Here is a 27,500-nt window from a genome sequence, read left to right on the forward strand (position 1 = left end):
GACCAATGATAGAGCTCTCTTTTCCCGTACTCGTCAGCCAAGCGAACGCAAAAGAAAAGAGAGACCTCCGCTAACAAGGAATTGCCAAAGTACATATACGAAAAATTCAGAGCTAAATCTGTTCATCCCAAGACCAAACTCGGAAGCTCTTAAAAAGAGTTTTCGTTACTGGGGTGCCATTACCTGGAACAGTCTGTCTAGCGAGGGTAAGACCCGTTTTACGTCGCATTTTACATGTGCCGAATCTAATGCAAATGAGCGAAAACAATAGATTTTGGGACCTCGTATAAGTCGTTATAGTACGACGCAACTTGTCCACACCACGAGAGGTGCCAATGCTGCTGTCCATTTTCGCTATCCTGTATTATAGGTATTTCGTCGCTGCATGTATCAAATTTCGGTACGTAAATCCTCCTCACAATTTCAATGAAATGTCAGTCAGACAGGTATTGAGAATCGAGAATATTATCAGCTTAAGAGGCGTGATCTTGATGTAACACCAAATTCTCATGACTACCCAACAAAGAAACCGATGGCACTAGCAATAGGAGAATGAACGTTTCGATCGTGGGAATGAAAGTGTTGAAGGGGCAATAGTTCTTGAGTGGACCTAGATGTTGTAAACGCATTTACACCTAACGTGCCCCCAATTGACGAGTAAAATCGTCTGGCGTTAGACAGAGTAAAAGAAGTCTCATTCTCAAAAGTATCACGGTAATTTGATTTGATTTGCTTAGAGCAAGTTTCAATCGAGTGTCGTAAAACCAAAACCAAAGTGATTACTTTAGCCAATCCAAAAGGACGGAAACAATCCGGTAAACCAATCAAAACTCGAGGTAATTATACGTAACCGACACAAAGCGCGGGAAAATGTGCACGCGCGAGCCACCATTGGTTTTGGTTTCACTTCTGATTGTTTGAAAAAGTGGCGCGAGAACTTGGAACCAATCAGTGAGCGAAGTAATGCAAAACCAAAGTAATTCGCTAATTACCTTCGACAATCAATTGAAAATTGCTCTAGTACTCTTGCTGATTATCAGAGCACTTGTGCTCGGAAGTAATAAAATGAACTCCACACACAGAAAACGCTGTGCTTTTACGAGCCGCAAAACCACAGCAATGGCAAAATAAAAATTCACAACAGCAAGATATTTTTTAAAAATATATTGGGAATTTATTTGCAGTTCTGATTGTTTTCAGCACACATTCGGTCAGTTCGGTGAAATTCACGTTTGATAGATTAGCTAAGTTTTAAAAATTTGTCCATCAATTTCTATAGCTCTTTTTCACTCACTTGATTATTAGTCATCGCCAAAACAAAAGATAAGGTTTGCATGAGAATAGAGTTGAATCTCACAAACTTGGCCGCCGTTTGTTTTCTCAGGGGTACGCATGGCGGCCATGACGTCACGCCAAAGTTGACAATACATGGGCTGTTGATAAGGACTTGCCTTTTCGTCGATTTGACAACGGCTTTAACGTCTCCTCCAAACGTCAAGTGATCATCAACTGAGCTGAGACAATTGTAAAGCAGATTTCAGCGAGTCTATATGATTTGCCTGTGGAATTATGTCAAAGTGTTTGAAGATTAAGACGAATGCGATAGAGATAGCTAGGATGTTGGTTTGGATGCAGTTACTCGACATCCACCACAAAGGCCGTCCGCAAACAATCTCTTCACTGTTGTATAGAAATAATTCAAACCATCGTAAGCACCTTGGCCGATCACTCGCACATGCCGTTCTTTATGTTCGTTGAACTCCTGTTGTCGCTTTGAAACGAAGGAGAGGAACTCACTGGTGAGGTCTAAAAACTGAAACCAGAAAAATGTGCCTCGTTATAACAGTGATTGTCACTGAATATGGGGCAAGGGCTCTGATTAGTTTCCTACAAATAGGTCCACGAGAATAATTTCATACAGCTGTAACCAGGTGATTTGGTGACGTAATTCGGAGGACTGGGTAAAAAGACTTACGCCGTATCCCACAACCGCGCGTGGCCTTATTTTCGAATTCAACATGGCAGGGGCGAGGTCAGAGATCGTCGGGTCTACTTGAATGTTCATTCAGTAACAAGAAATGTGGTAGACACGGAATGATCTGTTGAGTTTTGAGTTGATCTGTTTTTGAGTTTGCAGGGAGTTTGGAAACAACACCTAAGGCCGCGCGCGGTTGTGGGATACGGCGTTAAGATTTTTCTCCCAGTCCTCCAAATTATGGGACCAGATCACCTAGAAGCTACCAGCACGAAGGGACGCAGAAGACGCCATGTGAGTCCTTGCTATAAGACAGTCAATGAAGACATTCACTACAAACGCGCCAAAATTCGTCTGCCAACCACAGCAGTCTTATGCGATATCGACATTCAGTAAAACGTTTTGCGCTATGATTCACAAGAATTTGTAAACTAAAACAGTACAAACTTCAACATCAATGAATCCGGCTTCTTCCAGATGTTTGACATACACATCCTTTTCTGGCAAGTTCTTCATGTACAAGTCTCTTTCATAACTTTCGTTGTCTTCCTTTGTTAAGACCACTCCGGTTTGCTGGAAAAAGTCCTCTATAAAACTAGCACAGAATGAAAAAAAAGAAGTAATATCACATTTGAATTGTCACATTTTATAATTAGGATATCACCCACAGACTCAAAGTTAAAACCACCTTGTACAGCATAATAAACAGCATCACAGCAAAGTACTGCTCAGTAGCTTTCATTTGAATGGTCACACTTTAGGATTACACCCACAGACTCAAAAGATAGAACCACCTTGTACAGCATAATAAACAGCATCACAGCAAAGTACTGCTCAGTAGCTTTCATTTGCACGATCACACTTAAGGATTATACCCACAGACTCGAAAGATAGTACCACCTTGTTACAGCATAATAAACAGCACCAAAGGAAACTACTGCTTGGTAATTTTGATTTGGATGATTACACTGAGGGGATTTCTTCCACACACTCCGATTGTAATGCAAACGAGGCCCCCGAAAGACTTTAAACTAAGCAATCATCTTTTTGAATGAAAGCGACAATTTGAAGCTCTAACTAACTTTATTATATCAGAAATATATAAATTAACAATAAAAGCAAGTCTTACATTTTACCACCAGGTTTCAAGGAATAGAAACATTGTTGAAATAATTGTTTTTTGTCCACAATATGTAGAAACACCAACCACGAAACAAGAAAATCAAATTTGTCAGCTCCTAAAACAAAATAAAAAACGAACAATCCATAAATTTTAAAAGCGCTAACACATGATTTTTCAGCCACAGAGGGAACAAAGACCTCAAAATTGAAGGCTTCGTATTTCTGTTCCCGGGAACCGAGTAACGTTGCTAAGTCCATTCAAACGATTGTTGTCTGTCAGACCATTCCTTCGTTTACCTGTCGTTCTGTAGACACATGGGCACATCTGTTTGCCTGCCCTTCCAGCCAATCGGTTAGTCGATTAGCCTGCCTGCCAGCCAGTCAGCAAACCGGTCAGTTCGCGATTAGGTCGGTTACTCTTCAAGTTACATTCGCCTTAGTTAGTCAATCAAATAGAAGTTACCTCATCAGTTTGAGTTTGAGTTTGAGTCAGGCTCCAGCACTTGGCTAAGTAGCCTGACTTCTGGCTGTTATACACAATTGTGGTCTCATTCACACAGAAGTCCTTCAAGCTAATCCTGCCAGGCCGACCACATGCTGGAAAGGTCAGACCACAACAGCGGGAACTCCGTGCCCTACTCGTTTCGAATAGTGTGTGGGATCTTTAACGTCCCACAGAGTTAATGAACAAGGGTTGTGAGACGGGACCTTCGTCTTATCGTCCTTATCGGAGAAGACTAGAGAGTCTAACCATCTGCAGATGTAATTACAAAGGCTGCACTTTCTCCTCAGTTATTTAAAGACCCTGAGTGTTGGTCCGGCCGGAGTTGAACTCACGACCTCCCGCGTGACAGTCCGGTGCTCAACCAACTGAGCCACCGGTGCGCGGTCTACTCCATTCTTCCTGAAGGTCATCTCCAGTAGGGCATTTGCTCTGTCATTCAGTTCGATCAGCGGTCAGTCAATCAAATAGTCAACGCAGGCGCTCATCAAGGGGAGTGTCTATCTCCCATACTTGCCCATGAGTCAAACCTTTCTCGAATAGATTTATATATAGAACGTCACCCTTGGGAGATTCAGCAACCCCCACTTTTGTAAAAGCCAATCAAAACAAAGCTATCTAGATATCTCAGAATCAAGGGACATATGATACTTTTCGCAGGAAAAACCTGTTGCTAAAAATAAATTTACTCGGGAAATGGTTGTTGACTCGAGGAATTAGTGGAGGTAGAGGCTCCCCTTAATGAGTTCACCGCGGTTCGGTCACGATCAGTCAGTAAGTAAGGCAGGCATTCACCAAGTCTGCTTTAAACCAGTCAGTCCCTCTTATGAAAGAGAGCCAAGTCTGACAACTAAGTCAACCACTCTGTCCCTCCAGTTGGTTAATAAGCCAGTTTATGCGTCTTTCCAACAGGTGGTTTGCTATTAACTATCAAATGCATAGACACCAAACAGGCCGGTTAAATCGAGTTTCATAAATGATATGGCTTCATTCCTTTGACTCCTAAGAAGATCGTTAAGTACTGTAATTGCAAACATAACTCGTGAATTAAACAGGAACGATTCATCAAGGAAAGGAACACACCTAAATCCAACTGAAGAAAATCACCCGACATATGCGACAGCTTGTGCTGTAGATTGCATCTCCGAGTAAGGTTTTCAGCTTCCTTGTGCAAATCTTCTTGCAGTTCAAGAGCCGTGACAGCGCAATTTGTTTTGTGCGCTAGGTAACGAGCGGGACCGCCAAGGCCTGAACCAACATCAAGAATATGATGAGCGGAGCTGTATTGAGAAAAATTCCATAAAGTAACAAATTTGCTCATACAAATTTAACTAATTTAGGGTGCGTTAAATTGACCGTATTCCGAAAGGAATACATGGCATAGAAGTTTGAAACCCTATGTTTTTATGGAGATTCGTATTAAAATTGTCAAACACCTGCTAAAATGCTATTTAAAACATTTATGTATCTTTACTATCCTCGTTGCTTCTTAACGCTTCTTAAAGCTTAAGTCCAGCTTGGAGTCCTTCTTGTCATTCAGGACGATTTTGAGAGCCTAACCTCCACGAAGAAGTCCGCCACACCAGGCCCATGCAAGTCCCGGACATCGGCTACAAGTTATACTGTGTACTGTAGAGGCCGAACGACAACATCTGGATCTCTGCGCAACACTCTTTCCAAACAGTGTGTGGAGGGGTTACAATTATTCCAAAGCGCACGTTGGATATGAGTTGGCTATGACCAGTCTCATATCCAACAAGCGCGTATGGAATAATTGTTTTAATAATTTTCCCTAAATTCTGAACGTTTGGACACTTGGACCAACCGAGACCGTATGATTATATTAGGTCATATGGTATATGAGCTGATAACCGAAATTGAGTGAACCAATCAGAAAGGTCGAGTATAAGGTATAATAGAAAAATATACCTCAGTGTAACAAAGTCAACTGTTTGCGATATTCACACCATTTCTAAAGCTATTTACCTTATTCCCAGATCCTTTATTGCTTCGTCAATAGCTTGCGTGCCATAGTAATGCATTTGATCATACTTGCACACATCCTCCACTTTCAACGGATCCTCTTCTTTGTATCCGAGCTGCAGTAACCAGAATAAAATTTTCTATACATATGTCTCATAAGTGGAATACCTAAACTTCGTAAATAGGCCATTTTAATAATAATAATAATAATAATAATAATAATAATAATAATAATAATAATAATAATAATAATAATAATCGTGTCACAACGCTGCCTTGAAGATAATCTTCTTCGAGCTGTTGAGAGAGGCTGAGCTTTTTGACATGATGCCACCACGGTATTCGCATGCAGAACTGACCCAAGGATCTTTACGAGAACCAGAAAGCTAAAGCTTACTGGGACGTCCCCCTGTATGCGGAGAGTACAGAAGTACGTTGTATAACAGATTGTTTTGTTAGAGATGAGTTGCCCATGGATTTCAAATAGGGATTTGAAGGACAAGGAGAAAGCACTGAAATATGCTCCCCTGCTGTACGAGCTTTTCTAGCAGTTGCCAGGGTACAGTGTACAGCAACACAATATTGTGGTTGATGCCTTAGGAGGATGCTCTGCAAGTGTGATATCTAATATCAAGCAGCTGTTTGGCAGTAGAGGAGACTCTGTCCTGAGGGGAGTTCAAAAGGCATTGGTATCAGGAACCCTTAATATCGCAAGGTACTTTTAAATTGCAACAAGATAGAACACACCAGAGATATGGATAATAGTTTAATAGTTTCGCTACAATACGACTTTTTTATAATAGTTTTTTTTTTCAGGTTTTTAGTTTTGTTTATTTCCAATAAGAATCAATATTTCAGTAGAGACTGGTTCATAGGTTACGCTTTGGCGCCCTATGTATTACTATTTCAAACCAGCATTCAGAAGTGTATACTGCGATGATACTGCAAAAGGTTTGTCTCATTGATATCAGCAATAAACTACTTTTTATCGATAGATTGTAGTTTACGGTACTACATTTCTGATTGTTCCAGTGGTGGTTTCTTGATATGAAGCTTGCAGTGAGTATGCTTTGGTTGAGTGGATTGGCAGAAATTTGCATCTTGTTCATCCAAGGAAGGTGATCTTTAGGTTTGAGATAGCCATTATTAAAATTTCCAGAATAGTCATACTTTCCATATCCAAGTATGGTCTTTTCCTTGATTTTCCTTTGTAAGTTACACCCTGCTCGAGGGCCACGTCTTAGCGGTCTTAGCAATTGCTGCCGCTCTTAAAGCCTTTCATGTAGTTTGTTCCAGGCGTAGAGTTCGGTTCATTGTTGCGAAAATGCTCCAAAGAGCAGAACTGCTCGAGAAGTCCAAGTTTAAAGTTTCTTGTTAGAAGATGGTGTCATCTCAGTACTTAATTTTGTGGGGAGACATATGCCGACTTTGAAAGCACAACCTCGGAGTTCTGCAATATCTCACTGTGCGCGATTATTCGTTACACGAAAACCAAGTTGTCATTTGTCAAAAAAGGACCTTGAGATTGGAGTGCTCAGATCTTATTGCGGTCGTGAGTGTACTCTTAAAAACGCTAATGCGACATGGACCACGGAAAGACATGGACCACGTAACAAGCGATTTTTTACTTCAATTCAGCAACGTTTTTAAGGCAAGATCAAGCCTAAGGTCCAATCAGTGAGCGGAAATTTACGCAGCGTAAATATCTAAAATTTATCATCATTTTCCGTTAAAACTTGGCATAAAGCTTCCTTAAGGCCTGTTCAAACTGTAAATGTTTTACCGCAAAACATGCTAAAACATGTTAGGGTAAAACATGTCTATGTTTTACCCCAACAACCTAGGGTAAAACATGTCTATGTTTTACAGAGTGGCCAAACGGCATAAAACATCTTAAAACCTGTTTTATCAAAACGAGTAATAATCTCCAGAAGCAAAGGATTGTGGTCCATTATATTACCCAGTGTGCCTCACTGTCCGACTCCTATTTTCAACATGGCGGAATGTGTGATTCAACAGCGCTGAAACTAAGGCGATGTGTAGCGGCTACAATGCTCGTTAAATTGTCAGAAGATGACAAGAAAAGCGAAGTTAAACGAGAGAAGACTAGGAGCTGGATAAGGAGAAGGGAACAGAAAGGATATTTCAACAATATCGTTCCGGAACTGATGATCGAAGATACTCCCAGCTATCGTGAAATGATGCTAATGACCCATGAAGATTTCGTAAAGATCCTGGAGCTTGTTGAACCTGATATAACCCGTTATCAGGTAACTGGCAGAGCGACTGACATTAACAATTCGATTTCTTGCCACTGGCGAGACATACAGGTCTTTGAGCTTCCAATTCCGCATCTCCAAATCTGCTCTTTGTTTTAGCAACTTCACGACTAAGCTGCGAACGCAGCCCAATTATCTTGTTCTTGATCTCAGCAATCGGTATGTCCACTTCTTCCTGAATTTTCTCATAAGCAAGATATCACGCTTATCCTTCATGTGATATCGATAAGCATGTCCGTCTCTTCGTCACTCCATCTCCTTGTCCTAGCTTTATTTCCTTTCCGCTTTGGTGTAGGGTTATCTTCGACAACATTTTCTGACAGATCGACTAAAAGGTCCTCTTCGTTCGCCATCTTGAGAGAAATGAGCGCGAGGCGACAACGTATCCATGGATACAAACAACCTTTTATAGAGTCAGCACACATGCGCGTATCAAACATGTTTTAAAGCATCTGTCCAAACGCGCAAAAGATCGCTTACCAAACACAAGAACAAAAGAAATGTTTTAAGATGTTTTATAGAATGTTTCACAGAGTTCAATTCCCACCCAACACGTTAAAACATGTTTAAACAGCACAAAACAAGGTGGCCAAACGGAAAAATGTTTTGCCACCCTACAATGTTTTAGCATGTTTAACCGTAAAACATTTACCATTTGGACAGGCCTTTACACAACAAAGAGTCAAAGCCATACGATAACCGTTTAAAAGGTAGAAAAGTCTACAGTATTTTCCCTAAAACAGGCCAAATTCAGAGGGAAAAAAACGACTAAATCCACTATTCGTAAGATCTTCAAAATGGTCTTATTTATTCCATCAATATCTCATCTTAAAAAGCCATATGATAACCGCTATGAAAGACAAATACGAAGCAAGCAATCTCTAAAAACCTTTTCTCGTGGGCCTTTTTCTGGTCATTTTCTTTACTGTTTATAGCTATCGGGCAACCAATTCGAATTTGAATTTTCGTGCATTCTGCGCGATGAGATGCGTTGACACGATAGCTGGAGGGTTAAGTCAAGTACAGGACTATTGCCCAAAATTCATCTGCTGAGCAAAGTTCTCCATTCGGTTAGAAATGTCACCAGCAACTTAGTTTAGAAGACATCGTAAGGACCGATCCACACGAATGCGTTTTCGTTTGAGAACGTTTACTATTTCACGCGTTTTTGCCCATCATCCACGCTACAACGCCCAAAAACGGTAACGAAAACCATGACTTTTGACTTAAGTGGAGCGTTTTGAAGATTCATCGTTTTGAAAACGATGATGTTAAAAGCGTGGGAAAACTTTGAAAACATTTGTTTTCATCATTTTTGAGCGTTGTAGTGTCGATAGGTTAAAACGACAATGTGAAAGAAATACATCCTGCTTCGTTTTCGCTGAGATAAAAACTTGAGAGTTTTGAAAACGCATATTTAATTAACGAGGATGTAATGATGTCTAAGCCCTGGAGAATTAGGCAGGCATTGTGGCCCAGCGGTTAGGGCGCTTGCCTTGAGATCCGGAGATCCCGGGTTCAAGACCCGCTCTGATCACTCGCTGAATTTGTTCCTGGTGCAACTTCCCAGCTGCACTTGTAAATAGCCAACTAGTTTACCTCCGGCCAGTTGGGATTCTTAACAGTTGTTGTTGTTGTTGTATTCTGTTGTTTCGTTGATTGTTTCATTGTCCCTGAAAAGCCCTATGGGGAGCGGTCAATTAAGTATGTATTGCATTGTAAGTATGTATTACTGCACCTTTTTCAAGGGCTAAAAGTTTAAAAGCAAGATGTATTGTCGGTTCGTTGTAGCTGGTAGATGGAAACAGATGAACTTAGGAAAGACACCAAAGGATTGGCAGTTTCGCAGGAAGTTTAAGTCCAACTCAGCTTTCCTTGCCTTGATCGAGACCTTCTCGAGTTTGCGAAGATCAGAAATGTTGAGACGTCCTTCATATCTGGCTGCTATGTCGTGGATAATGGAACCAAAAGGTCGAGACAGCAGAAAGCAAATCGTTATCTTTAAGAAAGTTATGACATTTTTTAATTTCGAAGACATGTTTCGATGTTACAAACATCATCGTCAGTTACAAAATATTTGAAAAACCGTTAGGACTTATATAACAACTAGGCGAAACTTGCATAATTAAATATGATTAAGTGACAAGAAATACATATTTGAGTGAGTTACAGAGTGTTAGAAAGAATGTAGAGCCTAAAGCGTAAGTGTCAGGTTGACGTGATGAACTTGTTGGTTTAAATTAGGCTGTTCCCAATTTATATGCATAGCCTCCTTGAGGGTCATTGCGTTTCAACAAGCCGCTCAAACGACTTCTCTGTCTTAGTGAAAGGGGAAGGGTAATTGACGAAACATGTATTAGTGGTACTAGAGCTGAAATTTTCTCAAGAAAGAAAAGCGATCATTCTTCTCATTAACACTGTCGACCTTAGCATCACTCACTGTTTATACCTCTTGTAATTCTCTCCTGACTCTGTCAATGTGGTCATCTAGAAATTTAAAGTAAATAAAAAAATTAAAATCCGTATGAAAATTTTTTGTAAAGGTACATAAATGGAAGTAATAAAGAAGCCCATCATGCACGGTTCCCACAGGTAACGCAATTGGCCATATGTCACGCTCCAGTGACACGTTGGATTTACATCAAAAGTCTTGAAATCAACAAGAAGATGGCACAAGTACCCATCACGTCGGGCTTGTACAGCTGAATGACACCACCACTCAGTGTAACGACCACCATGACCTTGCAAAATGCGCTCAAAAACCATCCGATATCACCCTTTCATGCGGGGTGATTTCAAAACAAACGCATTTACAAAATACACAAACTACGAGCACATAGCTTACTCTTTACAGATAGTTTATTGCCAATCGCTGAAAATTCCCGTGGCAATATAAATTTTCACATCAGAATGTTTGCGGGTTTTTTTTCAGGGAAATAAAAATGTCTTTGCTATGCGAACGACAAGAGTGCATGATGTGCTCATGATCCACGACCTGTTTTGTACCCATCAGCATTTTCATCTTAATTGTCAGAAGAAGCCGGTCGACAATCGCGCCGCTCTCATATGTATCTCAAAAATACAACAGAGGTACAAAAAAGGAAGTTTTACTCACAAAGCTTCATAGATTTTATTTCCTTGGAGGCTTCCATTTTGCCAATCCGCATACAATTTATGTCCAGCGGCACTACAAAAAGAATGAGGCGTAGGTACTTCATGTATCCCTACAGGGTATAATTTTTGAAGCAAAGCAACCGTGGACAATCTTCCTGTCGGTGTACGTTGGATCAGTGGCTTGATCTGATCGGCGTAATTACAAGTTAAGAAACTAAGTATTTTAAGCAAGAGCCGATACAACGTAGATTTGATTTTAGTGGCGTACTATATTTCGGCTGGCCAAACCAGACTTCTTCAGGAGTAAATGGATGTTGACGTAATACTGGAAAAAATGTGATAAAACATGGCAGTTACAACGATTTTGAATTCAAATACTATGAGTAACGGAAAAATAACGGAAATCACTCTAAATAATAAACTGACATCTAATACGTTTCTTCGCGGATATTAAGACCGTTGGCATCAATTGTCCTGCCTTTTGAAATTAAAAGAGCTTCCCTGGCCTTACGGATCGAGTCTCTGTTAGAAAATATTTATTCGATAGGAATTAATTGCATGTCCTTAGTTTTTTCTAGTTAGTACATTAAGTGTTCACAGTCGTTTATGTTGCCTTTCGAATCAGGAGGGTTCATTTGCAAGCATTCAATCAAATTTGTTTGAAATCATTAAAATGTGAATACATACATCTTATTCGGTGATTTAACATATAATACGCGCGGATATTCAACTTAGTTGGTCAGAGCGTCGCACCGGTATCGCGAGGTGACGGGCCCAAACCCCGTTGAAGTCCTGAATTTTTCAGACTTCTCTACGCAATTGCAAACAATGCGTTTATAACTGCGAGGATCATAGCTTCATATATGATACATTTCATATATCATTTCATCGTTGACATGAAATTGATTAGGAATTCAGAAGGCGCCCCTTCTTCTACCCAATACCCTTCCGTTGTGGAATTTATCCCGGGGGAGAGGAATTTACGAAGGAACACTATTTTACTGTTTGAATAAAAAAATGCTTGAACCTGGAATATTAGGGGAGAGCAGGGCTGGCGCAGTGGTGAGAGCACTCGCCTTCCACCAATGTGGCCCGGGATCGATTCCCGGATTCTACGCCATATGTGGGCTGAGTTTGTTGGTTCTCTACTCTGCTCCGAGAGGTTTTTCCCAGGGTACTCCAGTTTTCCCCACTCCTCAAAAACCAACATTTGATTTCATTTGCTCTGATTTCGGTTAATTTGTAATCTCCCCAATTAGTAAAGCAATCTTGCTCGCCCAAATAACCTTGAGACTTAAATAAAGTGATGATGATGATGATGATTATATTGGAGAATGAAAAGGCAATTGCCTGGTTTTCCGAAGGTGTTCGCTTTGATTTGCACGTGAGCGCTCTTCTCGTTCAAATATCTGGGAGCAGGGACAGTGGAGAGGTGATAGCACTCGCCTGCCATCATTGTGTCCCAGGTTCGATTTCAGAATTTGGCGACGTATGTGGGTTGCTGCTGCTGGGCGAAATTTTCTCCCTGTATTCCGGTTTTTTCCTCCCATCAAAAACCAAAATTTTGATGAAAGGTAAAACTGCTTTTATTTTATTTGACTTCACACGATTTGTGCTCGGCTGTGTAAGCTTGAAACTTTATTTAAATCATCATAATTACACACTTCTAGCAAGCTACTATTAACTGGCACCCGTTTACCGACTATTCCCTGCTAGCAGAGGTCTCTCTGCTTTTGCACTCGCTGGACTGACGACTATGGGAAAAGTGACCTCTGCCATGGGTCGAAACTCACTGTGTTGACAATGCGCGGCGGTTACTCAGTGACCGACTGATCCTCACGTGATACTTCAGGCTGTATGGGCTCACGTAACAACAGCCGAATTACTGTAAAGGCATACGCGGGACACAGCGGGCTCAAGTCACAGTCAGCAGACATATCATGGGGCATGCGTTCCAAGGTTGTGGAAGGCGGTTGGATCAAAGTGAGTGTTAACCCATGACAGAGGTCTCTTTTCCCGTACTCGTCAGCCCAGCTAATGCAAGAAGAAAAGACACCTCTACTTTCAGGGAATACCGGCCATACTGTCTTCGTTTTATTGGACATGTACCATGAGGTATAATGATAACACTAACGCGCTTGAACGCTACAATACTGCAAACGTCGCGTTCAGTATAAAAACTGAAATCCCCTCCCCGTTTCCGGCGGTCAAGCACACAGCAGGAATTGATCGATTATCTTGTTGTCAATCTCTTGGCCGTGTTTGTCACAGAAAGAAAGGTATCATAGCTTTTCTGCTCTTCGGATAATCTTTGAATTCCTTGCGATATTTCCGGTGTCTTTCAAGAGCCCATATTGACATCTGATAGAATCCAAGGAGCGTGAACACAGCAGCTGAATGACGAAGGAGAAAAGAGGCAACTATTTGCTTAAATCCTAGCCAGGAATCAAGCTACCGAGTGGTACTCGAGTGCCGTACAAAGTGGATCTAACTTTTGAGCCTTAGGGTGTAATCCTAAAGTGTGACCATTCAAATGAAAGCTACTGAGCAGTACTTTCCTGTGGTGCTGTTTATTATGCTGCACAAGGTGGTTCTATCTTTTGAGTCTGCGAGTGAAATCCTTAAGTGTGACCATTCAAATGAAAGCTACTGAGCAGTACTTTCCTGTGGTGCTGTTTATTATGCTGTACAAGGTGGCTCTAACTTTTAAGTCTGTGGGTGAAATTCTTATAGGCATACCTTTAGCCGACACGTTTTTCGACCGTTTGTTTTTGTTATGGAAATTCGCATTGCTTATCGTAGCGATTTGATTGGATGAATTTCAGCTTTGACAGGATTTTCATATATAAAAATTGCTCTACGGCAGGCAATGCCTGTCGGTTGAAGGTGGCCTTTAAGTGTGACCATTCAAATGAAACTACTGAGCAGTACTTTCCTGTGGTGCTGTTTATTATGCTGTACAAGGTGGTTCTATCTCTTGACTCTGTGGGTGAAATCCTGAAGTGTGACCATTCAAATGAAAGCTACTGAGCAGTACTTTGCTGTGGTGCTGTTTATTATGCTGTACAAGGTGGTTCTATCTTTTGGTTGTAATCCTTAAGTGTGACCATTAAATAAGAACTACTGAGCATTACTTTCCTTTGGTGCTGCCTATTACGCTTATTTAAGGCGGTTCTTTCGCTTTAGTTTGTGGGGTGTTCAAATGAAAGCCATCAAGTTCGCAGTTAGTATGTTCCTGATTTCAATTTATGTGTCAAATTCAGTTTCCTTTGCTCTCCCACCATACACTACCTGTTAAAGTTTGCGTCATCACGGTAAACCCGGTCCAAGAGTAGAGCTGAAAAGAAAAAAAAAGAAGATAAAATCCACATCTCAGAAAAGAACAGAAAGGAAATATAAAATGAAAACTTTTTTTGCTGCCAATCAGCACCGAATGCCTGTTGCACCACGTGTTTGGCAAAAATATGACAACCGTCGAAGCGTTCGACATGTGATGTATAACCAACACCACCTTCCAGCGGGGCATATCACGATCAACGTACAACTTATTATTATCCTGTTTTTTCCCCTATCAAGTTCGCTTAATTACTAACGCAGCAGATCTGGCGCCGAACAGAAATACAAAAATTCTGGGTTCTTTACACTGGTGGTAGTATTCGAGACCTCAGTACGGCTATGGCTGACTTTGACGAGAACCTGGACGTCAAATGGAGAAACACGACTTTGCGCAAGGATAATGATTTTCCGGTAATTCCATATCGTTCCCCGAACAGAATAACGTTCATTACATATATAAGGACGTTGATATCAAGCGATGAAACTGCAAAAGTACCGTGCGCTTATGGTCTCTACACAACCTCATTTTTAGAATTGTTACCTCGTTTTGAAAATGAAGGAGGAATGGGCACATGAAAAGCGCACGCAGAGAGCGTGCGGATCTTTTGTTTTTGCTCACAAAATTCAGTTTTTCGGCGCTTTCGTCCTCGTAGACGCCGTCGTTGCTTAAGATCTCTGACAACGCGGAAGGGCAAAACTTACCTCATAGGTGTAATTTGGACAAGAGGTAAGACGCAGCATTTGAGTCATCGGGTTTGATGTCGGGTATGGAATCCTTCTTTCTCTGGTGCCTTTCAACAGAAGTAAAGTGTTTAGTATTCCAGTTAGTTTCCAAGGAGCAAATCTAAATATAATTCTTCGGTTCGGAAAGCTCAGTTAGGTGTAATTCTAAATATATTTAAGGACAAGGGTCTACGATGATGATGATGATGATGATGATGATGATGATGATGATGATAACGACGATGATGATGATGATGACGATGATAATGATGATGATGATGATAATGATGATGATGATAACGATGATGATAACGACGATGTTTAGGATGAACAATATGACAATAACGCTGATGATGACGGTTGTAAAACGATTTCGACGACAACAATGTTGCGATAATTTATTCGAAAGTTATGTGTGGCTGCGCAATGTTCGTCAATTTACCCAAATGAAACGGTCCGTTCGCGACTCTTTTAATAATCAAGCCAAAAGATTTTCCTTGTTGTGATAAGATAATTTAGTCACTTTCCGGCTCCTTTGTGAGAAAACGGACTTGAGTTAAGAAGATGCTCAAACGCTCGATTTCTCGGCATGTGATGTGTGACGCACCGTGACATATGACGAAAGTACTATCGTGTTCTCACTGAACAATTCGGGCGAAATATTTGTCAACAAGAAAAGAGAAATTTCGCATCTGCAAGTGGCCATGAAATATTCTATGTAAGCATAGCAAAAGTGATCTTTTCACGTGTGAAAATAACATTTTATCTTCGCGTGAGGAGATATCATGTTTTCGCGCGAAAGCTCACTTGGTATTTCATTGGTGTTTACATAAAAAAATCGCTTACTTCGATCCTATCACACAACAACATGAAGCTCAAACGACTTAAGAAGCACTACACCGACACACACAATAACTGTTACTTCTCGCAACGCTCGCTGCTAACGCCTGTATAAACATATGACGCATCGTGACAAATGGCAAGATTCTTTTCCATAATTATGTCACGTGATTTCTTGTTCTTCGATCATTCTCTTCTACGTCATTATTACCCACGACTTACTTGCGGGCATTTGGTGTGAAAACGTCACCATTTCCTGATTATTCCGTTCGCGCTTGCAGCTTTCAAGTCGAGATTTTTCCTGGTAATACACATTACATATGTAATACTATATCACTGTAACTATTATATACGCGCAATGATTCCGTCATGGGGCAATAAGATCATGAGCCTGTAACATAGAAGAACAGCGTACATCTTAGCCTCGGTTTCACGTATTGCAATGCAGTCCGCCATCTTGTTGCTTTCGGCGTGGCACGTGAGACTAAAAATGCAAAATCTATCCTTGGATTTGTCTCAAAAAAGAGTTCGAGGTAAGAAAACTAAGACTTCAATGACTCTTCTTTAATTTCAAGAGGTCAAATTAAAACCCAAAGCGAACTCCTATTCATTTTAGTAAGAGAACTGACGCCACTAACACGACTGCAAGTTCTGATGAACTACCCGCTAAGAAGGTACATGTAGATATTATTCAGACATAAATTCATAAATATGAGAGTAGCGTTTAAAGTTTTTACACCTTATTTTGCCTCACAAGTATTATTGAGACTCTAGGCTGATTGCACGTAGTAGCACTGAGGCAAGACTGAGGTTTCTCTTGTGGCAGCAAAGCCAAAAGGTAATGAATCGTTCATTTTCTTCAGTTTAACTCAGAGAAGATAGTAAACTTGGTTAATTTCTAAAAATGATTCAACGATGGTTGCAACAAGAGTGTGGACAAGGTTTCGCTAATTCATGACGATGTGAAACAGTTACTTTTCTTGAAGTTTTCACAAATGATTAGAATTCAATAAGCTGGCTGGCACTATAGACAGATAATAGGGCCTCAATTGAAATTTTTACTATAAAAAAACGGCAACGCCTGTTGCTTACTGACATTCCACTACTTATTGGAATTGAAAAGACCAGAGCATGTTAAGAAGACACTGTGTGACCCGTGATTATTGCGCACACAATTGCACATTTTAAATTTATAAAAGGACATCGCAAGCACAGTGACGTGTGCAACTTTTTTGGTGATACTTGTGTGACTATATTTTATCTCTGTTTTCAACCAATTAAATTTGCCGTTTGTTTATTGAGTTAGCCAGTCTTAGCCCCCCACTGACTTTGATAAAAAGGCTGGGTAGACCCCCATTGTTATTATTATCATTAACAATGATCTACACAGATTGTATGATTGACAGACCCACTGAGGATCATACACAGATTGTACGATCCTCAGACCCATTGAAGACAACAACTGAATTATGACACCATATTCTTAGAGTTTCCACAAATGCAAGGAACCTTTTGGTGAACAAGAAACAGGGTCGGATCACTTATTGTATACCTTGTATACTTATTGTATACCTTAACAGATTTTACTCCGTCGAATGCCAGATGATTTTACTCGTCAAGAGTGAATGGGTTAACCAGTCAAAACTATGTCTCCTCCATTAATAACTGAGAAGGATTTTCTTTAAAAGAGATGTGATCTTTAAACAAAATCTACAGACCTAAAGGCCGGGACACACTAGGCAATAAGTCGCTGTGACATGAAGCGGGGACAAGTTGCCACGACAATTCGCCTTGTGTGACATGCTTAATTTCATGGAAATCATTGTCGCTGCGGCAGAATTTTGTTGCCGCGATCAGTCACACAAATTCAAAACCAGTTTGAATTCGTACGACTTAGCATTGTTGCATTGTGTGTACACTTCCGGCAACAATTCGCTGCAACAAAATATAAATGAACCAATGAGAGAGCGTCATATGGTCAGCCATATTGAATTAGAAAACTACTTCACATTCCCCCTCCTACGAGATCAATGGGTGTGCACCGAACAGGCGTCGTGTTGCAGTGACTTGTTTTGCAAGTAGTACACATGGAGCAACTTGTCGCAGAGACATGTCGCCAAGTGTGTCCCGGCCTTAAGGGGACAAAGAAAAAGCATGAACACTAGATAAATTAATAAATAAACAAATAAGTAGGTAGCTAAATGATGAAGAAAATTGACAAACCTGGGGGTCTGAGATCACGCAAAAGACAATGGCAGACATAATTGCCATATTCACTTGTCTGACAAAAAAGAAATTTACTAAATGTGAACATAAAGAACAAATTACATTGCAAATGAATAAGAGTAAAGGGCAGGGGGTTCAATGAAATTAAAAAAAAAACAGGCAGCCAGTTTGAAAAGAGGAAATGATTGTGAAAACAAGGGCCCCTTCTTCTGAGGTGGTCTGAAGGGATGCCCAAGCGAAACAGTAGCTGATGCCTTTATTGGGAAAGGAACTGACACTTTTTATTGACTTTTGATGCTTGTTGAAAGCCCTGCAAGAGCAAAAACTATGTTAATTTTAGCTTGCAAAAGGTCGCTATGGACTAGCCATAGGCTTTTACAAACAGGAAGAAGCAAAAGTGGAGGAGGCAAATCATAAGTTATTAAAATGTGCAATATTGAAAGCTACATGTAAGGATGGAAATCCCTTACTTGTGCTCTCATCTTAGTCATGGTCTCCACAAGTAACAGGGGATTGATAGGAAAGAGTACAAATACATACATACATACATACATACATACTTAATTGACCGCTCCCCAAAGGTGCTTTTCAGGGCCAATGAAACATAACTAAACGGACTGACAACAACAACTGTTAAGAATCCCAACTGGCCGGAGGCAAGCCAGTTGGCTATTTACAACTGCAGCTGGGAATTTGAACCAGGGACTACCAGGAACAAATTCAACAAATGGTCAAAGCGGGTCTTGAACCCAGGATCTCCAGGTCTCAAGGCCAGCGCCCTGACCGCTGGGCCACACTGCCTCCTGTTCCAAGTAAAAAGAGGATTTACAACTTACCAAGAAAATAGCCAATCCTGTGTAAATCTGGACATTTCCAAAAGCTAACAAAAGAAGCAATAATAATAGTACAGTTATTTTATTCCTAAGATGGACACACACACTTGTGTCTGTACAATATATATTTATATATATATAATTGTTGCGGGTAATCTTTACATCCAGTTAACAGAACGAAGAGTGCAAGAAAAACAAGGTACAAAAAGGCAATTTGAGTGAAGGGTGATTAAATTGCATCTTTCTTTAACATCTTGTTTGCCTGACCAAGAAGACTCCAAGATATGAACTATTCAAAATGGGTTATGGGTTATGGCACTTACATACTCCTAACATGTTACTTAGTGTTTGGGTCCTAAGTTGTTGTTTGTGAACAGTAACTATTCCTAAGAACATCACCCTCTATATAATTTTTATCTCTCCCTAAAATAGTTTTGTTCACACCCAGCACTTATAATCACATACACCAGACTGGTAGAAACAAAGCATGTAACTTGCAACTCCTTTCCTTGGAACAAAGCTGGGGATTCTAGGAAACCAATTTTATGCCCAAATATAGACAAAAATAAGATCAAAGCTGGATGAACGGGAAAATGCATGAGCTATGTTACATCCAAAAAAGGAAATTTTTAAACTAAAAAAAAACCATTCTGTAGTGCTCAGTGTTAACACTACAGTTTGCATGTTTAATTCATAATGTTTCATTTCCCCGGTAGAACATGAATTCTCTGCCTTCTTTTGATTAGGTGAACGTCCCACAATGTTTCACCCCACAATTTTTAAAACCGGCTGGACCTATGTCATTTCGTTTAAAGCTGTATGTACATGTATGGAATAACTCCAAATGCTATATTGTGGAGTCAGGGTGGCTTAGTCGATATCTATCGGGCCTCCCACCACTGCAAGCTGGGGTTCAATTCTGGCCTCGGCCAGCATGTGGGCTGAGTTTCAGTTGATCTCAACCTGACTCGAGGGTTTTTCTCCGGGTACTCCGGTTTTCCTCCCTCATCAAAATTGACTCACAGCTAATTAACATCTAGCTGTGGTGCTGTGCTCCGACATCAAACATGGACTGTATAGCGGCAGCCAGAGGCGCCTTTGTATGCTTTCAGCCCGATGTCGTGAGCCGCGCCCTTCGCAAGTCAGTCCTCAACTGCAAGTAAGGGTGATCAGCACTAGCAATATTTATTTATTTATATTTATATATTTATATAGATTTAATGTTATCCAAATTTGTTTATTATAGGCAGATTTAAGATGCTGCTGAACAATACCGGTAACTACCGGTACATTTATGAAAATCATTTAGAGAAAAAAAAGTAAATTTAAAACTTACATGCTGGTGTATATAAAGGATGGTTGACAAAATATCCAATCAGAGCAGCATTGCCACTAAAATTGACAGGAAAGTTAATTGCTAGCATTGACTTTCATACCCAGACATTTAAGATTTTAAAAAAGCTTCACTCCCCATTAAAAAGGTCCCAACCTTGAGGACTCTACATGAATTTGCCTTCAACAAAAGCCAGCTGTCCAGGATATGAAAAAGAAATCCTCTCAAAAAATGTGTTGCTTCAGTTAGTCAAAAAGGATATTACTGGCAGGGAAGGGGGTCATCAAGAGGGAAAGGGTGAGAGGGACTTCCCGAAACCTTAAAACGTCTGCTTGAGGGAAGGTATGAGAGAGAACACAATTTCTGCATAGTCAGCTAATGCATAAGCATTTCAGTACAGGTCAATTGTGTTAGGAAGTACCGGTACACACATGCTTAGAATGGAAAACTCTTGGTTGCAACATTGCACTTTTGCCATTTTCAAAAGCAAGTTGACAACAGACTAAAGAGTTTTATCAACGAAGCTTATAAAAAATAAAGCAGAATTAGCAGGAAAAGATCTTACCCATAGAATATTGAGTTCTTTATAATTTGACATCAGAAGTTAAGGAAAGGAAAAATAAAAAGAAAAAGAACTGTTAATAACGGTTAACTGTCAGCCTCAGCTGTAGCCGCCATTAAATTTTGAAGAATTCTCAACTTACCTTGAAAACATTTCTCAAGGGCATAGTTGCACGGGAAAATCGATGAACAAAGATTGTCTCCAAAATTCGCTTTATAAAATGCCCTGCAAAACATGCAGCTGCGATACTGCAAGAGAGAAAACAAAGAAAAGTTTTAATAATGGGCATACTTCCACAACTGGCATACCCTACAGTAAATACCCATGCAGTCAAGAATAGTCAAGGAGGGCAAAGGAGACGTGCCAGTAATCATCATCATCATCAATCCAATTTTGATCCGGGGTTTATCCCTGTAAACGGATGTGGCTGGATTTACCCCAGTTTGTCAGCAATCTTTCTAACTCCCACTCTCCATCTCACTCGATTCATGGCGTCTTTTTTCTCCAAACCAACGCTCTTGCTCTCCTTCTCCACTTGCGTCTTCCACGTCTTCTTTGGTCGTCCTTGCTTCCTCGTGCCCTTCACTGCGAACTCCAATGCTTTTCTCAGAACATGCCCATCATCCCTCCTCAACACATGCCCGTACCATCTCACTCAATGTGCCTTTGCCATCTGAACCACTGTTTCCTTCAATCCCAACATTTCCACCAGGTCCTCTGTAGCCATTTATGACAAAAATACTGTTCCCTAAATACTAATATTCAGACTACTGGTAGGAAATACTAATCACACATGAACACAAAATAATGAAAGAGCATCAGTCTTGTGTGATGATGATTTATGCTTGTACAGTATGTGTAATCAGGTTGGCAGACCATGTCAACAAGGAATCCCCATGTTAATCTTGCCAGTATCAAAACAATATTGAATACTTGTGACCTTCAAGTTTATTGTGAACGCAGGATATACTGACTTTAAAAATTTGAAACTGCTGATTAAGTAACATATGACATTTTGATGGTTATTATGGATAAAATGCAGTTAAATGGCAAAGCAAGGAACAGTTTGCTACTACATGTAAATGACACATTTTCATTAAATTTTTGGTACACATGATCTCTGTGTTTAGGACATTTAAAAGTTCCTTTGCATGTATATTGGAATGGTAAGACTCAAATTTCCTTCCAATTTTTGAATTCAATTTCTTAACATACAAATTTCCAGTCTGGGATGACCATGTATTGTAAGAGTGAACTTGGAAACTGGTGGCCAACACATGACAGCTTTTTGTACTTTAGCCGCTACACACATTTTGCAGTAATCCATTATATGTAATATTTCCAAATAATTTTACTGTTGTATTGTTATTATTTTCTTTTTCTATACTATGTAGATAGTGCACAATAAAAAAATAAATAAAAAGAATGAATGTAGTGATTGTGGAAAAGATGAGGGTGTTAACCCGTGCAAGTTGTTTTTACACTACACTCTGTTAACCAAAACAATATCATGAAAAAACTTACTTCACCACATCAGCATATGGTTGGCTTGATGCACCAGCTCCATAAAGAAAGGGTGGGCGCAGATAAGTCACAATATAGCAGAGTAAAGGGCATGTGTACTCGATGATATACACCTAGAAATTGCAAATTAAGGATAGGTCATATCATTTTAAATGGTTTAGGTGGCAATTCACTTGCAGTAGGCTTTTTCCCTGATATTAGAACAAGTTTCTTGTATTATTTTGAATTATATTACCAACAACCCTCAACAAGAACCTTTTATGTATATTGTACAATCCCACGAACAAGTGACAGGAGTGCATGTAGTAACATGAAAAGTGACGTTTGATAAAAAAGTAAAGGTAACAGAGATTACCAAATTATCTGTCTTTGAACATGTTTTTAAGAGTAATGATGATGTTAACAACAATAGTAAGTTCTCTATTTTTAATATTACATGTAATACAAATTATGTATTATTTGTAATGACATTGTGAAATATGTTTGTAGAAAACTAAATAAATTGGATTGAAATTATCTTTCTTACTGTTTTCCAGCCTATCTGTGGACCTGAAAGTACAGTGTACAATGAATATAAGAAACATGCAATAATTTTTCAGTTAAAAATTAAACGTCAAATTCCATTTTAAAGTAAATAAAATATTAAGCCTTCTACGATGAAAATAAAGCTATTCATACATCAGAAAATATGATCATTAATAGTGATTACCAGTATTTTCTTCAATCAATCTCATAACCTATATGTTTGATTAAATGTTAAGAGAAATTGAATAGTGGTCACACTTTGGGGTTACCGGAAAATGGTTATTGGAAAGATTCCATACCCAAGTCCTTGTAGTACAGTTTGCTTCCATCCTTAACATTCAATCCTTCCAATGTGTCTTCTTCTTTCACAGCCCTCCCATCTGAAATGTTAGGAATTAAAAAGTATTTAATTTCCATCTTAATCTCACCAGCTTCACACAAAAAAACAACCAAAATAAACTAATAACACAGCAAACTTTTCACTCTTATCAATGACTGGGTTAATTAAATAAAGTGCACCTCTAAGTTATTAATTTATTTCAAAATAATAATAATAATAATAATAATAATAATAATAATATTATCATTATTATTATTATCATTGCAGTCGTCAGTCCTCAAAAGCTGTCGACATTAAATTATCTTCTTAGGAGCTAATGGCTGAATGAACCAGAAAACTAATTTGGGTGACTGTTCTGTCAACAGATATTAATTCACTAAATGAAGTAACAAAGGAATAATAATCATGCATCACTGATTTCAAACCATTGAGCTTATATGAATATCAAGGCAATTTTGAAGGTAATGTGAACTGAATAGTTTAATCAAACAATTTTTACTTGGGCAGCAAAATTACATGTAGGGCCAGTACAATTTACCATGGAGAGATTTGGTTGGAATTTAATATCAAGGGATTCAGTTAAGTATTTAATTTGGAATGTATCATTGACATAACAATTTTAAAGTTGTTAAGTTTACATTTGTATTTTTTAAGATAGACTGCTTACTTGGCTCCAGACGAAATGACTGCCTCTCAACATAGATTCTAGGAACTAGAAAAATTGAGCATTTAATCAACATCAAACAGTTTTAAGACAACAAATGAACCTATCCCAGCAGGGATTTCACTGCAGGGGAAGAGGAATTTGGGGCCAAGGAAAATACTTCCGTCACCGATGGAAGGATCTGATGCCCTACTGTTTGTTGATCCTTGGCACATATAATCACTATGGAGGTCAAGTGTGGCTTGCGTACAATCAAGCTTTCTGTGAACATGCTGCTACTGTGTGACTGACTAACTGGGCTTCTATGAACAATCAACTTTTCAACATCCACACGGCTGGGGCTTCCGTGCATTCTCTACCTGTATCGGGGTTTTGGCATGCAGAACCCCCTGGCTTGGCCTTCTTGCTTGTTGACACATGCAACTCTTGGAACTGGGGTTGTTGGATGGCTCCATTCTCTGTGTGCCAGTTTGCTCTTCCCTATAGCTGTTGCTCGGGGTCCCACAGTTTTCTGGACTGTTCTCAGAGGGCCAACCGCTCTTTTGAGGGTGGCAAGCATAGTGTCAGTTCACCCAACTTGTCACATCTGTCTCTGCTGTCAAATAAGTTGCATCTCTCTTAGTCCGTGGGGCTCGCATTGACTATCACTGCCTCTCACAAACCATTGCTTGATCCCACCTGCCTTAAGCTCTGCGGGTGGAGGATTGTTTAGTTTCCTCCTTCGGCAATAGGTACTTTCGCAGCTTTTGCAGCCCATCTTTTCAGGGGGTGATGAGCCTCCTTTAGGTCTTAGGTTCACTGATTCAATAATTAAAATTCATGTTTGGTTGTTCACTGCTGTAGTTTGTGCTTACATTATTTCATCATAATTGCTTTTATTGTCATCTTGTTTATTCTCCTTTTTCTCTATGTAGGGCCCCCTTCCCTCCATTTGGTTTCTGTGGTGAGCCTTCTGAATATGACCGCATTTTCCTGGGAATTGGCTGGGCACCCGGATCAGCATGCTGTCGATTATGTATTAACAGGCCTCCACTTCGGCTTTAGGCTGGGCTTTCACCACTTGGACACATTAAAATCAACCCTGAGGAATTGTTCATGCATTATATCAAGGAGGATGTGATTATTAAAATGGTCCTACGACATGGAGTGTGGGCTTTACTTGCCAAATTTGACGTGGAACCTGCTTACTGCAATATAGCCATTCATCCTGATAACAGGTTTCTTCTAGGCATAAAGTGGCATGGACACTTTTTTGTCGATCGTGCTCTTCCTTTCAGTCTGTGTTCTGCCCCTTCCATATTCAATGCAGTCGCAGATTTGACGGATCTTCTCCACTATTTGGATAACTTTATTACAGCTGGCCCTCCCCAGTCTAACCAGTGTGGCCGCAACTTATCAACTGCTATGTCTCTTTGCTGGCCTCTGGGTTTGGTGGTCTTAGGCATTGAGTTAGACTCTATGCAACAGATGGCACACCTTCCTAATGATAAACTAGGGGCCTTAAAGGAACTAATTAGCTCTTGGCATAGCTGCCGCTGGTGCACTCGTCACCCGCTGAAGTCTTTGATCGGCCACCTCCATGCGGCCGAAGCTGTGTGGCCAGGCCGCACCTTTCTAAGGCGTGTGGTGGATCTCCTATGTTGTTCTCCCTGGTGAGATCAACCAAATATTTGGATGTAGAGTTCCATCTAGACCTGCAGTGGTAGCATGACCTTCTGGCGACTGGCATGGTGTGAGCTTTTGGCTCCTTCCAGGAATGTGCGGGCATCTTGAACTAGAAGTCACTTTGGATGCTGCTGGTTCATTACGCTTTGGGGCTTACCATCGCCTGTATGTAACTCAACTCTCTTTGCTTGTTACGTTTGTTACTATGGGTTTACACATAGTTTATCCCCTCCCTATCCCTTCCTCGGGTAGGCTCAGGACTTGTAGGGCTAGCTTTTCCTCTGGTGAGCAGTGTGACGGTGCCTGGGTGAATGCCACTCTCACTGTTGTCATGGTTACATGCTGCTCTTGGCTGCAGCTCATGGCTGGCTCCACTGGCCTCTCAGGCACCTCCCCCACACTCATCTGAGAGTTGAGTTTAACTCTGGTTAGCCTTTCACATGGGTACAACATCTCCTTATGCTTGTTGATTCTCTAAATTGTAATGATGCAGTAGCGCTTTAAGAATTAAAGTTATTGTCAGTATAAATATGTGTACATCTATTAAGTTGGGACTTGAAACGATAAGTAATAACAAGAAAATCATACAAGTGGCATTTTTGAATTCCTATTTGACCTAGAAATGCAGTTAAATGTATTTTAACCAAGTTAACAACAAAGAGCGGCAGTGGTCTGGGCCCGTCAATCGTCTACAAAAGCGGTCAGCAGTGTTTGGCCCAGGCGCATGCTCATTCAGTCGCTTAACCACATGGCAAGTCATCAGACATTTTGTCAGCTACTTTGTGCAGTGATTGAACAGTTGGGCTTTTGCTTCCCCCCTCCCCTCCATACTTCCACTATTTATCAGTGTGTCAGGTGCCTGGATGCCTGGTGTGGTTGCTCATGGCTGGGTTGCAGGGATTGCTGGCAATGGGAGTGTTACTTGGTCAGTGGGCTGGCTTGCTGGCCTCCCTGGACATATCCCAGGCACCCAACCTTCATTTAGCAATACAGTTGTTGATGGGATTTATAAGACAAAAATTATTCACTCACATTTCTTATTATATTCCTTTTTCACGTCATTGATGGTCGAGACAGGCTTCAACTACCAGAAGAAAAGACATTAACACTGAAGAAGGGCTACTATTGTGGAAGTTTTACTTTTTTAGTCAAACTGCCTTCAAATAAAAACTAAACACACACACAGAGTAAAATTCCTGCCAACCAGAAAGATGGTGTCAAGTGAATTTTAGCATGATGGGCTATTGCCATATTAAAATTCTGATCATTTTTTAAACATACCATCAAGTCTAAAATTATGCCTGAACATTTATAAATTTTAAGCCATTTTCATTCTTAGCTTTATATAACAAAAACTACTTTGAGTACACCAATGTGATTATTGGTAATGAAACTATATAGCATTACTTGACTAGGTTTATATTGATACAAAGATTTTGGTCCTCACAGGAAGGACAAAAAGGGTGTTACAGGGTTGTAGCTAAGAAAAATGCATGCCGGTTGAAAATTTAGGTAGGCCGGCTGATAGAAGGTGTGGCGCACCTTCTGGGGTTGGCGATTCCAACCTTGGGGGGAGGGTATGGCTATCAAGCCTTGCTTAACGACAACCCTGGTTTTATACTACTTCCATAAATATGTGTGTTAGTCTCATCCACTAGTTCCCTGTGCACACCTATTGGTGGTCAGGAACAATAATATTATCAACACCAAACTTACATTTTCTAAGGTGCAAAGCTTCTTCTGGCTTTTGTAGTCCAAAATGTCTACCTATAACACAAGCACATAAGACTATTGAAGCAAACTGTCATCTTTAATTCAATATACATGTATGCAGCTTCAGCATGCTAAAACATGACTGTACAATTATCATAAGAAGTTTAGCACCAAATGTACTGCAACAACATTGTCTTGTCATTGTAGTCTTTACAATTGTGTGAGTTAGTGCAAGAACAAC

At 40.1% G+C, this 27,500-nt stretch overlaps 3 protein-coding genes across 3 annotated transcripts in view; 1 reads left to right on the forward strand and 2 right to left on the reverse strand.

Moving 5' to 3' along the window:
• Window positions 1-1,151: 1,151 nt before the first annotated feature.
• On the reverse strand, window positions 1,152-11,314 carry LOC138024554 (uncharacterized). The gene is made up of 7 exons (XM_068871777.1): window positions 10,977-11,314; window positions 10,311-10,348; window positions 5,586-5,698; window positions 4,683-4,879; window positions 3,105-3,213; window positions 2,423-2,570; window positions 1,152-1,813 (listed from the first exon to the last, which is right to left on the reverse strand). Exons 1-7 carry the CDS (start codon window positions 11,077-11,079, stop codon window positions 1,613-1,615), a joined length of 909 nt encoding a protein of 302 aa, XP_068727878.1. The 5' UTR covers window positions 11,080-11,314; the 3' UTR covers window positions 1,152-1,612.
• Window positions 11,315-12,594: 1,280 nt separating this feature from the next.
• The window catches only part of LOC138024553 (very-long-chain enoyl-CoA reductase-like), a 16,775-nt gene continuing 1,869 nt past the window's right edge, over window positions 12,595-27,500 (reverse strand). The window contains exons 2-15 of the mRNA XM_068871776.1: window positions 27,263-27,313; window positions 26,579-26,630; window positions 23,885-23,929; window positions 23,177-23,257; window positions 22,879-22,901; window positions 22,353-22,465; window positions 20,971-21,076; window positions 20,832-20,848; window positions 20,270-20,325; window positions 18,937-18,980; window positions 18,098-18,155; window positions 15,014-15,102; window positions 14,267-14,312; window positions 12,595-13,368 (exon numbers count right to left, since the gene is read on the reverse strand). Coding sequence (XP_068727877.1) covers window positions 13,241-13,368; window positions 14,267-14,312; window positions 15,014-15,102; window positions 18,098-18,155; window positions 18,937-18,980; window positions 20,270-20,325; window positions 20,832-20,848; window positions 20,971-21,076; window positions 22,353-22,465; window positions 22,879-22,901; window positions 23,177-23,257; window positions 23,885-23,929; window positions 26,579-26,630; window positions 27,263-27,313 — 909 coding nt within the window. The 3' untranslated portion in view covers window positions 12,595-13,240. The remainder of the gene's footprint in view (window positions 13,369-14,266; window positions 14,313-15,013; window positions 15,103-18,097; window positions 18,156-18,936; window positions 18,981-20,269; window positions 20,326-20,831; window positions 20,849-20,970; window positions 21,077-22,352; window positions 22,466-22,878; window positions 22,902-23,176; window positions 23,258-23,884; window positions 23,930-26,578; window positions 26,631-27,262; window positions 27,314-27,500) is intronic.
• LOC138024555 (uncharacterized) overlaps window positions 16,330-27,500 on the forward strand; it is a 52,594-nt gene continuing 41,423 nt past the window's right edge. Inside the window, exons 1-2 of the mRNA XM_068871778.1 lie at window positions 16,330-16,407; window positions 16,491-16,548. The gene's annotated coding sequence lies outside the window, so the exon portion shown is untranslated. The remainder of the gene's footprint in view (window positions 16,408-16,490; window positions 16,549-27,500) is intronic.

Source organism: Montipora capricornis, chromosome 11, assembly GCF_036669925.1.
Source record: "Montipora capricornis isolate CH-2021 chromosome 11, ASM3666992v2, whole genome shotgun sequence".
Classification (NCBI taxonomy): domain Eukaryota; kingdom Metazoa; phylum Cnidaria; class Anthozoa; order Scleractinia; family Acroporidae; genus Montipora; species Montipora capricornis.

Bases quoted from the DNA above. Each gene is read 5' to 3' on its own strand.
- LOC138024554 (XM_068871777.1), bottom strand. From the start codon at position 11,079: ATGAAGTACCTACGCCTCATTCTTTTTGTAGTGCCGCTGGACATAAAT. The intron at 10,349-10,976 runs GTGAGTAAAACT...TTAAATTTCTAG, and splicing joins AATAAAATCTATGAAGCTTT to ATGACCACATTGACAGAGTC. The intron at 4,880-5,585 runs GTAAATAGCTTT...TTCTCAATACAG, and splicing joins ATAAAGGATCTGGGAATAAG to CTCCGCTCATCATATTCTTG.